This window comes from Gigantopelta aegis, chromosome 14 (genome assembly GCF_016097555.1).
Source record: "Gigantopelta aegis isolate Gae_Host chromosome 14, Gae_host_genome, whole genome shotgun sequence".
NCBI lineage: Eukaryota > Metazoa > Mollusca > Gastropoda > Neomphalida > Peltospiridae > Gigantopelta > Gigantopelta aegis.
Window position 1 is genome coordinate 5,153,740 of NC_054712.1, and position 15,203 is coordinate 5,168,942.

Consider the following 15,203-nt stretch of genomic DNA (forward strand, 5'->3'; position numbering starts at 1 on the left):
TAGCATCAGGCCACCTTTCTTATACAAAAGGATTGAATAAGTGGACATGGATTTTGCATTACCTGACAGTTGAAAGTCCCACTGATTCCGAAGTGTTTTGTGTTTATGGTTTTTTAGCATCAGGCCACCTTTCTTATACAAAAGGATTGAATAAGTGGACATGGATTTTGCATTACCTGACAGTTGAAAGTCCCACTGATACCGAAGTGTTTTGTGTTTATGTTTTTGTAGCATCAGGCCACCTTTCTTATACAAAAGGATTGAATAAGTGGACATGGATTTTGCATTACCTGACAGTTGAAAGTCCCACTGATACCGAAGTGTTTTGTGTTTATGGTTTTTTAGCATCAGGCCACCTTTCTTATACAAAAGGATTGAATAAGTGGACATGGATTTTGCATTACCTGACAGTTGAAAGTCCCACTGATACCGAAGTGTTTTGTGTTTATGGTTTTTTAGCATCAGGCCACCTTTCTTATACAAAAGGATTGAATAAGTGGACATGGATTTTGCATTACCTGACAGTTGAAAGTCCCACTGATTCCGAAGTGTTTTGTGTTTATGGTTTTTTAGCATCAGGCCACCTTTCTTATACAAAAGGATTGAATAAGTGGACATGGATTTTGCATTACCTGACAGTTGAAAGTCCCACTGATACCGAAGTGTTTTGTGTTTATGGTTTTTAGCATCAGGCCACCTTTCTTATACAAAAGGATTGAATAAGTGGACATGGATTTTGCATTACCTGACAGTTGAAAGTCCCACTGATTCCGAAGTGTTTTGTGTTTATGGTTTTTTAGCATCAGGCCACCTTTCTTATACAAAAGGATTGAATAAGTGGACATGGATTTTGCATTACCTGACAGTTGAAAGTCCCACTGATACCGAAGTGTTTTGTGTTTATGTTTTTGTAGCATCAGGCCACATGTCTTCGTGGCAGGCTAGAGAAGATGTACAGGATGTTATTAAATATGTGGATAAGGATTTTGCATTATGAACGTCCCCTAGATTCTGGAGTGTTTTGTGTGTTTATGTTTTTGTAGCATCAGGCCACATGTCTTCAATGCAGGCTAAAGAAGGTGTTCAGGATACTATTAAAAACATGGATAAAGATTTTGCATTTTGTGACAGTTGAACATCCCCTTGATACTGGAGTGTTGTGTGTTTATGTTGTAGCATCGGGCCATGTGTCGTCGAGGCTGGCTAGAGAAGGTGTCCAGGATCTGACCCGCAGTCTGCAGATGAAGGTCGAGGAACTTCAGGAGGACAACCAACATCTCCAGGAGGAGGTCATGTCACTCAGGAAGGTGGCGGCGGCGGTCAATGAGGGGGGTGAGTCACTGGCACATTTCTTGTTTTTTTTTTAAAGTTTGGTTTGTTTAACAACACTACTAGAGCACATTGATTTACTAATCATCAGCTATTGGATGTAGGACATGTTGTAATTTTGACATAGTCTTAGAGAAGAAACCTGTTACATTTTTCATTAGTAGCAAGGGATCTTTTATATGCACTATCCCACAGACAGGATAGCACATACCACAGCCTTCGATATATCAATCGTGGTGCACTGGCTGGAATAAGAAATAGCTCAATGGGTCCACTTATGGGGATCGATCCCAAACCGACCGCACATCAAGCGAGCACTCTACCACTGGGCTAAGTCCCGCCCCAGTGCACATTTCCTGTTTAACCTTCAGATGAGATTCTGTCTCTCTGATGGACATCCGATGCCATGTTGGATATATATTGGTGTGCAGAGTTTGACGATTTAGGTTTGCATTCCATGTAAAATTTGTAATAGTGAAATGTAGGGAGAGGCCTTAATATAGACATTGGCTGTTGGTCAGTCCAGAATGTTAATATAAATGTTAATAAATATTGTTTAAAAAATTATATATCCATTTGTCTGTAATCTGTGTGGATTAAAAGAATTCTTCATATGTGTCCATGTGGGACAGGGCTATTCCACCCGAGGGTACATAATTTGTTGTCAGGGATGAGGCATCATATTATGTATCCGAGGGTGGAATAGCACTGTCCCACATGGATACATAATGCAGGATTATTTTTCTCCCATCCAGTAGATGAAAAACAAGCATTTTGAGAAAACGTGAAAAACCTAAATGTTTTATTTTTTATCTTACAATAAAATAATCATAACCATTGAAAAGATCGTACCCAAAAATGGTTTATATTAAAGGTATAAACCGAAAATGATGGTATAATTTCATTATGACAGAAGGTTTCCTTGTTTTTATGAAATATAAAAAGCATTTCTTGCGTTATTTTGCCGTTTACATGACGTTACCCAACGTTAATATCAGCTCAAACAATAGAAGTCACGTGGTCATGCAACACCGATTTATTCCGCATGGACTGACATCATGGAATATGCCTGTCTTGCATGGCTAGGGATGGGAGAAATATGTACACATGAAATTTACATGTTGTGAGATCATACTTCGAGATGGGTATACGCGGAAAAATAGTTTGTTGCAGTATTAATGTGGTTTGCAGTATGAGTGATACAGAGTAGATTTGTGGTGAAACATTTAATTTCATTCAATTGTTGTTGTTGTTTTAAAACCCAGACACGGAGAGTGCCCAGTCTCTGTTGGTCAGCAAACAGATGAAGGAACTGAGGGATGAGAACGAAGTGATGAAGACGTCCGTGCATAGACTAAACATGGAACTTAGCAACCACCAGGCCAAGAAGATACCACTCAGCGTCGAACAGGTAAAGATGGAGTTTAGTTCTTGTATTTTTGAAGATGTTAATTTGTCGTGTGTTGTGTTATGAGAATAAAGTAATGAAGATGATTGTACACCGACTAAACAGCAACCACCAGGCCAAACAGGTACCACTCACCCTTGAACAGGTAAAGATGGATGTTAGTTGTTTTATTTTTGAAGAGTGTATTTGTGGTGTGTTGTGTTATGAAAATGAAGTAACGAAGATGATGGTACACCGACTAAACATGGAGCTTAGCAACCACCAGGCCAAACAGATACCACTCACCATCGAACATTTAAAATTGGTTCTGTAAGAATCTGTAATAATACTTTCAACTCTATACTCCTCATGGTGCAAGAGTGACAACATTCTAATGGATTGTCTTGGGAGCGGCAAATACTTAACGTCCATGTGTGTCTTACAATTTTTAAAATGTTGTCTATAAATATCTGTGACTCTTTTTTCAAAGATGGTTTCAATAAAAACAGCCAGAACTCACACTCCTTTTTTTCTTCTTCCACCATTTTTGCCTTTTTTAACTACTAAAAACAAAATGATGAATTATAAAAATACCTTATGAATTAAAAGTCAAATATTAATTTTTTAATGATTGACAAAAGAATTCCAAACAGTATGAAACAGATATAAACTTAATTATGTGCAGAATGTGTTGCAGACAGTAAACAAATTATAATAGTAGTAATATATCAAATTTTATTTATCTTTTTTTTTTTTTTTTTTAAAGTACTGGTTTTTTAAATAATTTATTTCTTTTGCACAGTTGCTTTTGACCTTGTCTTAAAGCTAATCGTTTTGCAGATTTATAGTGACTGACGACTATAACAGTTAGTTAATGGTACTGTATTTTTCAGTGTCGTAAGATAGAAGGTCTTCCAGCTAAAGGACCTATCCCATCTTGGTTGGTGAGTAGAATTATCTGTTCTTATTGATTTAACTGTGAGAAAATGTGTCCCATGTGTTATCAAGTATTATTTATTTTTCTTTATTATATCGTGTGATAAAATTTCACCCGCAGCATAGCACTATCATTTCTCGATAGGAACTGTTTACGTTTTGTTGAATTAACACAGGAATGTGTTCAGATCAGTCTAAAAGTATGCTATACATATTCATGGTTTTATTTTTTGTTTTATTTTTGATTCTATTATACCTTTCCTTTTGTCTCACCCTAGTAAAGTTGTAACTGGTGTAGTATATGTTAGCTTTGAAAATGCATTTATTATATTTTGAATCACTAAATCAAATGTGAAATTAAACACTTTGCACATATTTTTTTGTCCACAGATAAGCAAACGATACCTGGCTCCACTGTTTGTTGAATATGATGACCGCCTTCAAGAGAAAGATGACATCATTCTGAAATACCAGGTAAATGTGATAACCAATAATATCAGGGAGGTGAGAGCTATGCGGAAACATGATGTTCAATACTGTTCATTTGCATGTTCATTTGCATGTTTTCACGATTTCAAGTTTATGATGTGTGCCTTATCAATGACGTAGCCAGCATGAGGCAGACGAGGCGTACCGCCTAGAATTTCCCCAGATTTATTTTATTTTTCCCATGACACTGATATTTATTTTACAGGTCTGGGTTTGCCTCAGCGTTTTTCCTCTCTGGGTATGCTCCAACTTATATTATAAGTTATAACCAGTTTAGATTTGTTAGCATTAAATGCAATTTTTGGCAGTTCCAGGGGTTGCAAACAACAATTTTCCTTCAGGGGCCCCTGGACCCCGGCCGCAGTAAGCTTTTTTGTTCCAGCCCCTCTCACATCCCTGTAATATAGTGAAACAGCACTGACAGTTAGTCTTGTAAGATGTCATTGCACAAGATCTAATTATAACCTATTATATTTGTCATCAGTAAATTGAAATGGAGTATGTTACAGTGCTGATCAACATTTTCACCCTACAAGGTCCCTGGATCAAATCCCAGTTGTGCAATGGAAAGGAAAGAAATGTTTATTTAATGACACCTCAGCACATTTTAAACCACAGCAGTTTTGTGTGTGGAATTATTTTGACACTTGGTTGAGAGAAAGGAATCCCGCTTCCATCGCATAAGCTACTGCTATCAATAAAGCAGCAAGGGATTTTTTGTCTGCATTTTCACATAGACAGGACAGTGCATACCACAGCCTTTGATATACCAGTGATGTGACATGGAGGGTGATTGATCCTGTAACTCATTGCTCTACCACTGAGCTTAACCCACTCCCCTTAAAGTTATTTATGGAGGGGCTGATTTTTATCAAAACCCAAATAGCATTATGTAGAATTCAGTAACTGAATTGAAGCCCCTCATTTCTACAGTCTTTATTAAAAAAAATACAGATTTAAAATCCAAAGTAGAAGCAGTTTATTATCTCCTCTATATTTGATACATGTGACACATCACAGTCCATATGTCGGCTCCAAATGTAACACATTAATCGACTTCCACTGATTGGATTCGAACCATGGACCATGGAGTCCAGCATTCTACCAACTGAGCTAATAGGGAAATTCCTACTAGTTACTGCCAGTAGAATCACCGTATACCAACTCTATACATACTATTATGTGATTAGTAATATATTTTGGATTTAAAAAAAATGTTTTTAACAACCTGATGAAAGAAACTGAGCTCATTGTTTTACTTGCCCCCTGACAGGAAGAGCTACATGATCTGAAACTGCGGGTGGAGGAGATTGTGCGAGAGAACGGCCAGCTGCAGATGGCTGCCAGTGGTGCTGGTTTCGGCACTACAGAATGGTGAGTACGTAGTGTGTTCCGAGTGAACTGTCGTTATCAGCGAAACTATAACAACACAGGCTTTGGGTTCATTACAGACACATCAGTGTTATTTATTGATTTTTATCATTTTTAAATTGTTTTTTTTATTTATTTATTTATTTATTTATCTGCCTGTCTGTCTGTCTGTTTGGTCTGTCTGTCTGCCTGACTATTTATTTATCTGCCTGTTTGTCTGTCTGTTTGGTCTGTCTGTCTGCCTGACTATTTATTTATTTATTTATCTGCCTGTCTGTCTGTCTGTTTGGTCTGTCTGTCTGCCTGACTATTTATTTATTTATTTATCTGCCTGTCTGTCTGTCTGTTTGGTCTGTCTGTCTGCCTGACTATTTATTTATTTATTTATTTATCTGCCTGTCTGTCTGTCTGTTTGGTCTGTCTGTCTGCCTGACTATTTATTTATTTATTTATCTGCCTGTCTGTCTGTTTGGTCTGTCTGTCTGTCTGTTTGGTCTGTCTGTCTGTCTGTTTGGTCTGTCTGTCTGCCTGACTATTTATTTATTTCATGAGCTTTAGCAAGTTATAAAAAATACAATGTACTTATTTCAGGACATAAATTTGTTGATTTTAATTTTATTACATTCCAAACATAAATAAATTGAAATAAAGCCCATCATTAGTCTGCAAACCATCTTGTATTATAAAGAAGTGTTATAGATCCCATCATTCCTTCTTTCACCTGATTGCTTCCTTCAAACTGTAATAATATTATAATTTTTAACCTGTAACACCCATGAATGAAAAAAAAGAAAAAAGAAGAAGCCAAAATTCCGGCTTTTAGTGTTGTACGAAAACTATCACTGTGTTTCACTGTCCATTGATGAAAACTATCACTGTGTTTCACTGTCCATTGATGAAAACTATCACTGTGTTTCGATGTCCATTGATGAAAACTATCACTGTGTTTCGCTGTCCATTGATGAAAACTATCACTGTGTTTCGCTGTCAATTGATGAAAACTATCACTGTGTTTCGCTGTCCATTGATGAAAACTATCACTGTGTTTCGCTGTCCATTGATGAAAACTATCACTGTGTTTCGCTGTCCATTGATGAAAACTATCACTGTGTTTCACTGTCCATTGATGAAAACTATCACTGTGTTTCACTGTCCATTGATGAAAACTATCACTGTGTTTCACTGTCCATTGATGAAAACTACCACTGTGTTTCACTGTCCATTGATGAAAACTATCACTGTTTCACTGTCCATTGATGAAAACTATCACTGTGTTTCACTGTCCATTGATGAAAACTATCACTGTGTTTCACTGTCCATTGATTAAAAACTCAGTTGGCCCCACCACCGACCATTTTTTTCTTCTTCATCATTTACACCTCCACAAATGATACTGAATTTGTTTTTGCGAGGTAACTGTTTGTGTTTTCAGGCAGCAGATACAGGACCAGGCGAGACTGGTGCTGGAGGAGAACCAGCTGTTGATTGAGCAGCTCAACGTACAGCAGAACAAAGCTCGAGATATGTACGAGGCTCACACACAGGAAGGTTAGAACTAGCACCACCTCCGGGGGGTGGGGGGTGGGGGGACGTAGCACAGTGGTATAGCGTTCGCCTGATTGCGCTGTCGGTCTAGGATCAATCCCCATTGGTTGGCCTGTTGGGCTATTTCTCGTTCCAGCCAGTGCACCACGACTGGTATATCAAAGGTCGTGATATGTGCTATCCTGTCTGTGGGATGGTGAATATAAAAGATCCCATGCTACTAATGGGAAAATGTAGCTGGTTTCCTCTCGAAGATTATATGTCAAAATTACCAAATGTTTGACATCCAATAACCAATGATTACTAGAACAATGTGTTAAACAAAACAAACTTTTTTTTTTCTCAATGATTTTGCAGCAGCTTAACATACAGCAGAAATAAGCTTGCAACATTAATATTTTCAACTTCATATTCATGGTCAATATGTTACATTTTTATGTCGTTGCATAATGTGGACTATACTTTTACGGAGGTGTCTATGAATGGGTTAACAAAAAACAAGTTTACAAATGTTTTGTTGTCATTTATGACCTGTGCAAGAAAAAGAATCAATTACTGTTGTGAGGCATTCTACCCCAAGAGAAATTTGTTTTATTAGTAAAGGCCTCGGTAAACCTTAGCCGTCACAAGTGTAATAGATTCAATTAATTTACATTTTCCCTCGACACCTATATAAATAGCCTAATATTGCTGTGTAAAAAAATTGTTTAGCCTCAGTGGGTTGAAGGGGATTTCATCTGAATACCCCCAGCTCAAATCCGCTCCCAGCCAAACTCACTTGTTGTGAAATAATTTCTTTTGCTACTCACTAAAGCTTGTGACAAGTGAAAATTATATCACTCGGGACATACGCTAAATAATAACTGATAGCTTGTTTAGTATCATCTATTTACTTTGCAGTGTCAAGACTCACAAAGAAGTTATCGGCTGCAGACTACGAGAAGACGGAAGTTGAGCGTGAGCTAGAGGAGACGAAATTAAAGATGAGGGAACTGAAACACAAACTTGACTCCATGATGCTAAACAGCCAGGCTAACATCCCAGTACAGGAGCACATTAACGCGGTAGCCGATGTTAAACGGTGAGTACAGGAGCACATTAACACAGTGGCCGATGTTAAACGGTGAGTACAGGAGCACATTAACGCAGTGGCCAATATCAAACGGTGAGTACAGGACCACATTAACGCAGTGGCCGATGTTAAACGATGAGTACAGGAGCACATTAACACAGTGGCCGATGTTAAACGGTGAGTACAGGAGCACATTAACGTGGTGACCGATGTCAAACGGTGAGTACAGGACCACATTAACGCAGTGGCCAATGTTAAACGATGAGTACAGGAGCACATTAACACAGTGGCCGATGTCAGACGGTGAGTACAGGAGCACATTAACACAGTGGCCGATGTCAGACGGTGAGTACAGGACCACATTAATGCAGTGGCCGATGTTAAACGATGAGTACAGGAGCACATTAACACAGTGGCCGATGTCAGACGGTGAGTACAGGACCACATTAATGCAGTGGCCGATGTTAAACGATGAGTACAGGAGCACATTAACACGGTGGCCGATGTCAAACGGTGAGTACAGGAGCACATAAACGCGGTGGCCGATGTCAAACGGTGAGTACAGGAGCACATTAACGCGGTGGCCGATGTCAAACGGTGAGTACAGGAGCACATTAACACAGTGGCCGATGTCAAACGGTGAGTACAGGAGCACATTAACGTGGTGGCCGATGTCAAACGGTAAACAGACCTGTCAGTCTTTAGTCAAGAGAAAATAGGAAATATGTGTTGAAAAAGCAGGGGATTTAAAAAAAGAAGAAGTTAGTTTGTTTGGTTTAAAGACACCACTAGAGCAAATTGATTTATTAATCATCAGCTATTGGATGTTAAACATTTGGTATTTCTGACATAGAGAAGAAACATGCTACTTTTTTCCAGTGGTAGCAAGGGATCTTTTATATGTGCCATCCCACAGACATGATAGCACATACCACAGCCTTTTATATACCAGTCGTGGTGCACTGGCTAAGATGAGAAATAGCCCAATGATCCCACCGACGGGGATTCAACCTGGACCAACTACGCATTGCTTTACCACTGGGCCCGTAAGTTCCCCTTTAGTGCCTTTACTTTGTTATTCACTTTACCACTGGGCCCGTAAGTTCCCCTTTAGTGCCTTTACTTTGTTATTCACTTTACCACTGGGCCTGTAAGTTCCCCTTTAGTGCCTTTACTTCGTTATTCACTTTACCACTGGGCCTGTAAGTTCCCCTTTAGTGCCTTTACTTCGTTATTCACTTTACCACTGGGCCTGTAAGTTCCCCTTTAGTGCCTTTACTTTGTTATTCACTTTACCACTGGGCCCGTAAGTTCCCCTTTAGTGCCTTTACTTCGTTATTCACTTTACCACTGGGCCTGTAAGTTCCCCTTTAGTGCCTTTACTTCGTTATTCACTTTACCACTGGGCCTGTAAGTTCCCCTTTAGTGCCTTTACTTCGTTATTCACTTTACCACTGGGCCTGTAAGTTCCCCTTTAGTGCCTTTACTTTGTTATTCACTTTACCACTGGGCCTGTAAGTTCCCCTTTAGTGCCTTTACTTCGTTATTCACTTTACCACTGGGCCCGGAAGTTCCCCTTTAGTGCCTTTACTTTGTTATTCACTTTACCACTGGGCCCGGAAGTTCCCCTTTAGTGCCTTTACTTCGTTATTCACTTTACCACTGGGCCTGTAAGTTCCCCTTTAGTGCCTTTACTTCGTTATTCACTTTACCACTGGGCCTGTAAGTTCCCCTTTAGTGCCTTTACTTCGTTATTCACTTTACCACTGGGCCTGTAAGTTCCCCTTTAGTGCCTTTACTTCGTTATTCACTTTACCACTGGGCCTGTAAGTTCCCCTTTAGTGCCTTTACTTTGTTATTCACTTTACCACTGGGCCCGTAAGTTCCCCTTTAGTGCCTTTACTTTGTTATTCACTTTACCACTGGGCCCGGAAGTTCCCCTTTAGTGCCTTTACTTCGTTATTCACTTTACCACTGGGCCCGGAAGTTCCCCTTTAGTGCCTTTACTTCGTTATTCACTTTACCACTGGGCCTGTAAGTTCCCCTTTAGTGCCTTTACTTCGTTATTCACTTTACCACTGGGCCCGTAAGTTCCCCTTTAGTGCCTTTACTTCGTTATTCACTTTACCACTGGGCCCGTAAGTTCCCCTTTAGTGCCTTTACTTCGTTATGCACTTTACCACTGGGCCTGTAAGTTCCCCTTTAGTGCCTTTACTTCGTTATGCACTTTACCACTGGGCCTGTAAGTTCCCCTTTAGTGCCTTTACTTTGTTATTCACTTTACCACTGGGCCTGTAAGTTCCCCTTTAGTGCCTTTACTTTGTTATTCACTTTACCACTGGGCCTGTAAGTTCCCCTTTAGTGCCTTTACTTCGTTATTCACTTTACCACTGGGCCCGTAAGTTCCCCTTTAGTGCCTTTACTTCGTTATTCACTTTACCACTGGGCCCGTAAGTTCCCCTTTAGTGCCTTTACTTCGTTATTCACTTTACCACTGGGCCCGTAAGTTCCCCTTTAGTGCCTTTACTTCGTTATTCACTTTACCACTGGGCCTGTAAGTTCCCCTTTAGTGCCTTTACTTCGTTATTCACTTTACCACTGGGCCCGGAAGTTCCCCTTTAGTGCCTTTACTTCGTTATTCACTTTACCACTGGGCCCGAAAGTTCCCCTTTAGTGCCTTTACTTCGTTATTCACTTTACCACTGGGCCCGGAAGTTCCCCTTTAGTGCCTTTACTTCGTTATTCACTTTACCACTGGGCCCGGAAGTTCTCCTTTAGTGCCTTTACTTCGTTATTCACTTTACCACTGGGCCCGTAAGTTCCCCTTTAGTGCCTTTACTTCGTTATTCACTTAAGCACAAAGATCACTTCGGTAACAAGGACTCAGGTCTGGTAGTTTGGGTTAGCTTAAACACTTCCATATCACAGCTTGATCAATATTTGACATCTGTAGTTAAGTGTGATGTAATTGCTTCTTTAATTCTTAGGACTGTTGCAGAAGAAAAAGAAATACTTCTCAAGGAAAGAGAGATTTATGAAGCCAAACTAAAGGTATAAGCACTGGATTGGTGGGTTTTGTTTTTACATTACATTTACATATGTATTTAATGTTATCATTTTAAATATTTATTTAACAGAACAGGACATTAGATTTTTATATGCAAAAAGTGTCTTCAAACTATCTTTAAAAACCCCAATTTCTTTATTTTAAAGAACATTTATGTAAAACAAATTTATTTTTTAAGCTTTTTTAAAATCCACTTTGAAGAAAGTAATAAATATTTCTCTTGTCAGCTGAGTAGCCATATTTTACTTGGAGACATCATCAGACATTCCTTATTAAATGTGGTACAGGTATGTGTTGCTTGAAAAAAAAAAAAATCAAACATTTAATCGATTATTCGAAACCATTCTCGTGCAGGGAACAAACTACTGAAAGTTTTGATTGAGCAAGAACGTTTTCATTGAGAACTTGTTCCCATTGTAAAACCGTCATGCTACTTCACCTGGTGGTGTAACGAGAATGATTCTCAGCTGTTTGCAAATGCAGCTCCAGCTACACTCTAGAGTTGTCTAAACTGTTTTATTACCCATATGGTTAAAAATATCTTGGTACATATCAAAGTGATACGTCCCACTAAAATGCCAAGTGGGACGTAACACTCTTGACGTCACATGATGACGTCATCGACTGGTGTACTACAACCTTACACTGTAAGTTACAGGAACGTCGGCCAAACGAGTTGAGTGATATAAATTAACATTGATTATGAGTAATAAATAGGATATTAAACTCTACCATTTCGAATTGTGTTTATGTTCCTCGTGAAATAATTGTCATTGTCACTCGCTAAAGTTCGTGACAATTGAAAAATATTTCACTCGGGACATAAACATGATACGAAATGAAAACTCGTTTAATATCCTAGAAGTATTATATACCTGCAGGCTGCTGAAGACGAGAGAAGGTCTCTGTGTGTGAAGCTGACTGATGCGGAGGTGGGAAACAAGAGACTGCATGTAGAAATAGACTTACTACACAAGGCTGTCAGGTGAGCTGAAATACTGTGTTGGTCCACACCTGTCTCCCAGTCAACCAGCTTTGAACATCTACTGGTAAACAGTGTAACCTACCCATCAATACTTAACAATGTTCAGTTGCTACACGAGGCTGTCGTGTATTAATTTAAATATAGTTTACTGTCATTAAAAGTTATATCTGTTTCTCAGTCGATCCACATGAAAAGATGTAATCAAGAGTAAACAATTCTGAGTTTGAAAATAATGAAGGAAGATCACAAGTTAAAATAAATATTTCTGAAGTAAAGTTTCAGTCATGAGGCTGAAGGCAGAAAAACAAATCGTATTTTGAATGTGAATAAAATTACATAATATATGTTTGAAATATTGGAAATATTTACTACTAGAAAGTTAAAAATACTGTGAGTTGGTTGTGACATACCAACATACAAGTTTAAAAAAGTGCAAGTTATTGGGAGGCAAATTACGAGTCAGAATGCATGATTTACATCATTGCAAACCCTGAATCTATGTGTGGAAGTTAGATCATTACACAAGGTTGTCTTTTAAAATACAGTATAAGTGCTAGTCTGTTACTACTACAACATACTACCGGTAGTCCCAGTGGTTAAGCAATCACACTTAAGACTGGTAGGTAGTGGGTTCACATCCTTGTACCGGCTCCCACACAGAGTGAGTTTTAAGAGTCAATAGGTTGGTGTCAGTTCACTACACTAACTTCTTGTTTTACTAACCTCCTGTCCAGGACTGACAGCTTCGATAGCTGAGATGTGTGTCCGGAACAGTATGCTTGAACCTTGATATACATGTAAGTAGGAGAATAAAGTGAAAAGAAATGCTACCACATATTATTCTACAGGTTCATCGTCAACAGTTTTCTCAGCTTGTTTTGTCCAATGACATATTCACAGATCTGTATGATTAACACTTGGTATATGTGTTTGGACTAATAGCTGTTTGTTACTTTGAATCTGACTTTATGTACCGGCCTCGGTGGTGTAGTAGTTAGGCCATCGGTCTACAGGCTGGTAGGTACTGGGTTCGGATCCCAGTCGAGGCATGGGATTTTTAATCCAGATACCGACTCCAAACCCTGAGTGAGTGCTCCGCAAGGCTCAATGGGTAGGTGTAAACCACTTGCACCGACCAGTGATCCATAACTGGTTCAACAAAGGCCATGGTTTGTGCTATCCTGCCTGTGGGAAGTGCAAATAAAAGATCCCTTGCTGCCTGTCGTAAAAAGGGTAGCCTATGTGGCGACAGCAGGTTTTGTCTAAAAAAAAACAGTGTCAGAATGACCATATGTTTGACGTCCAATAGCCGATGATAAGATAAAAAATCAATGTGCTCTAGTGGCGTCGTTAAATAAAACAAACTTTACTTTACTAACTTTATGCTGCTATTTTCTGTGTACAGGCGAACCCAGTACAAACTGCTTGTGTTCCAGAAAGCTATGGAGCAGTCGGAATTCAAAGAGCTCTCGACTCAGGACCAGCTGGCGAACATTATTAAAGTGGTACGTGCTGTCTGCTTGTTAGTGTTCTGTGTTCACTGAGAATACAGATAACAGGTGGTGATGAAATTATTGCCTGTAATAATTAATGTCTACCGTGAATGCCATGAGTCATAATTATGTTGATACTGAAGGGAAGACAGAATGTTTTATGTGATGACTCACTCAACATAGGGGCGGGAAGTAGCCAGTGGTACAGCGCTCGGTCGATGCGCGGTAGGTGTGGGATCGATCCCCGTCGGTGGGCCCATTAGGCCGTTTCTCGTTCCAGCCAGTGCACCACAACTGGTATATCAAAGATCATGGTGTGTACTACCCTGTCTATGGGATGGTGCATATAAAAGATCCCTTGCTGCTAATCGAAAAGAGTAGCCCATGAATCTGTGTGGTCCTTAACCATAATATTATGTCTGACGCCATATAATCGTAAATAAAATGTGTTGAGTGTGTTGTTAAATATAACAATTCTTTCTTTTTTCACTCAACATATGTTAATTACAGTCATATGGCATCAGGTGTATGATTACGGACCATAAAAATAATGAGAGAGAAAACCCACACCAGCCACGCAATGGGCTACTCTTTCCGATTAGGTCAGGTCATAGGTTTTAGCATGCACATTCAGAGCAAGCTGTTGTAGCACACACCTCTTTCCGATTGGCAGCAAGGAAATCTTTTATATGCAGCATCCCACCGACAGACCAGTGCATACCACAGCCTTTGTTGTGCCAGTTGTGGAGCACTGGCTGGAACGAGAAATAGCCCACTGGACTTGCCAATTGGGATTGATCCTAGAAAGACCACGCACCTAGTGAATTCTTTGGCACTGGGCAGATTAGATTAGATTAGACTAGATTAGAAAATATTTATTCTTTGTAGTCCTGTACCTGATTATTTAAATGGACGGCAAAAAGCCCTGGCTGCACACTACTAATGACATCACTGTTGTTGGTGTTCAGGGTACATGGAAAATATTTGTTTAATCAGGTCTCGGCACATTTTTAATCTGTTGTTAGTTTGTTTCTGACACATGGTTACATTAACACATTTGCTACCACAAAAAAAAGCAGCAGCAAGACATTTTTTTTCAATAGACAGGACAATACATACCATTACCTTTGAGGAACTGGTCGTGGGGTAGTGGTTGTGAAGGGGGAAAACGTCCAAGCCTGTTGAGGGTAACTGATATTTGACATAACATTGTGCCTCAGGTGAAGGCTCTGATACTGGGCTGCATTGTTCTCCCTTTTTAGGGTACAGTTTAAAATGTGATAGGATTTCTCAGTTTAAGCATAGTTTACAGCAATGTAGACGTGGACCTCTGTGTATACTCAAGGAATAGATTAAATATCTACTTGTGGAAGAAACAGTAGTCATAAAATAGCAGTAAATGTCCGTTGTATTTATTCAATATGTTTTCAGATTTCACAAAAATGTAAAGTAAACTGGTTTTGTGCATGCAGTAAAATGAAAAACCACAGTATGAATTCTGGCTTAAGACTGCATTTTAATATTTGTTC

At 39.2% G+C, this 15,203-nt stretch overlaps 1 protein-coding gene across 5 annotated transcripts in view; it reads left to right on the forward strand.

Moving 5' to 3' along the window:
- The window catches only part of LOC121388272 (centrosomal protein of 89 kDa-like), a 57,423-nt gene that overhangs the window by 34,822 nt on the left and 7,398 nt on the right, over window positions 1–15,203 (forward strand). For all 5 annotated transcript variants that reach the window (XM_041519546.1, XM_041519549.1, XM_041519547.1 and 2 more), the window contains 10 exons: window positions 1,177–1,332; window positions 2,595–2,740; window positions 3,610–3,660; window positions 4,043–4,126; window positions 5,415–5,515; window positions 6,945–7,060; window positions 7,958–8,138; window positions 11,117–11,180; window positions 12,078–12,181; window positions 13,587–13,686. In XM_041519546.1, the coding sequence (XP_041375480.1) occupies window positions 1,177–1,332; window positions 2,595–2,740; window positions 3,610–3,660; window positions 4,043–4,126; window positions 5,415–5,515; window positions 6,945–7,060; window positions 7,958–8,138; window positions 11,117–11,180; window positions 12,078–12,181; window positions 13,587–13,686 (1,103 nt within the window). The remainder of the gene's footprint in view (window positions 1–1,176; window positions 1,333–2,594; window positions 2,741–3,609; window positions 3,661–4,042; window positions 4,127–5,414; window positions 5,516–6,944; window positions 7,061–7,957; window positions 8,139–11,116; window positions 11,181–12,077; window positions 12,182–13,586; window positions 13,687–15,203) is intronic.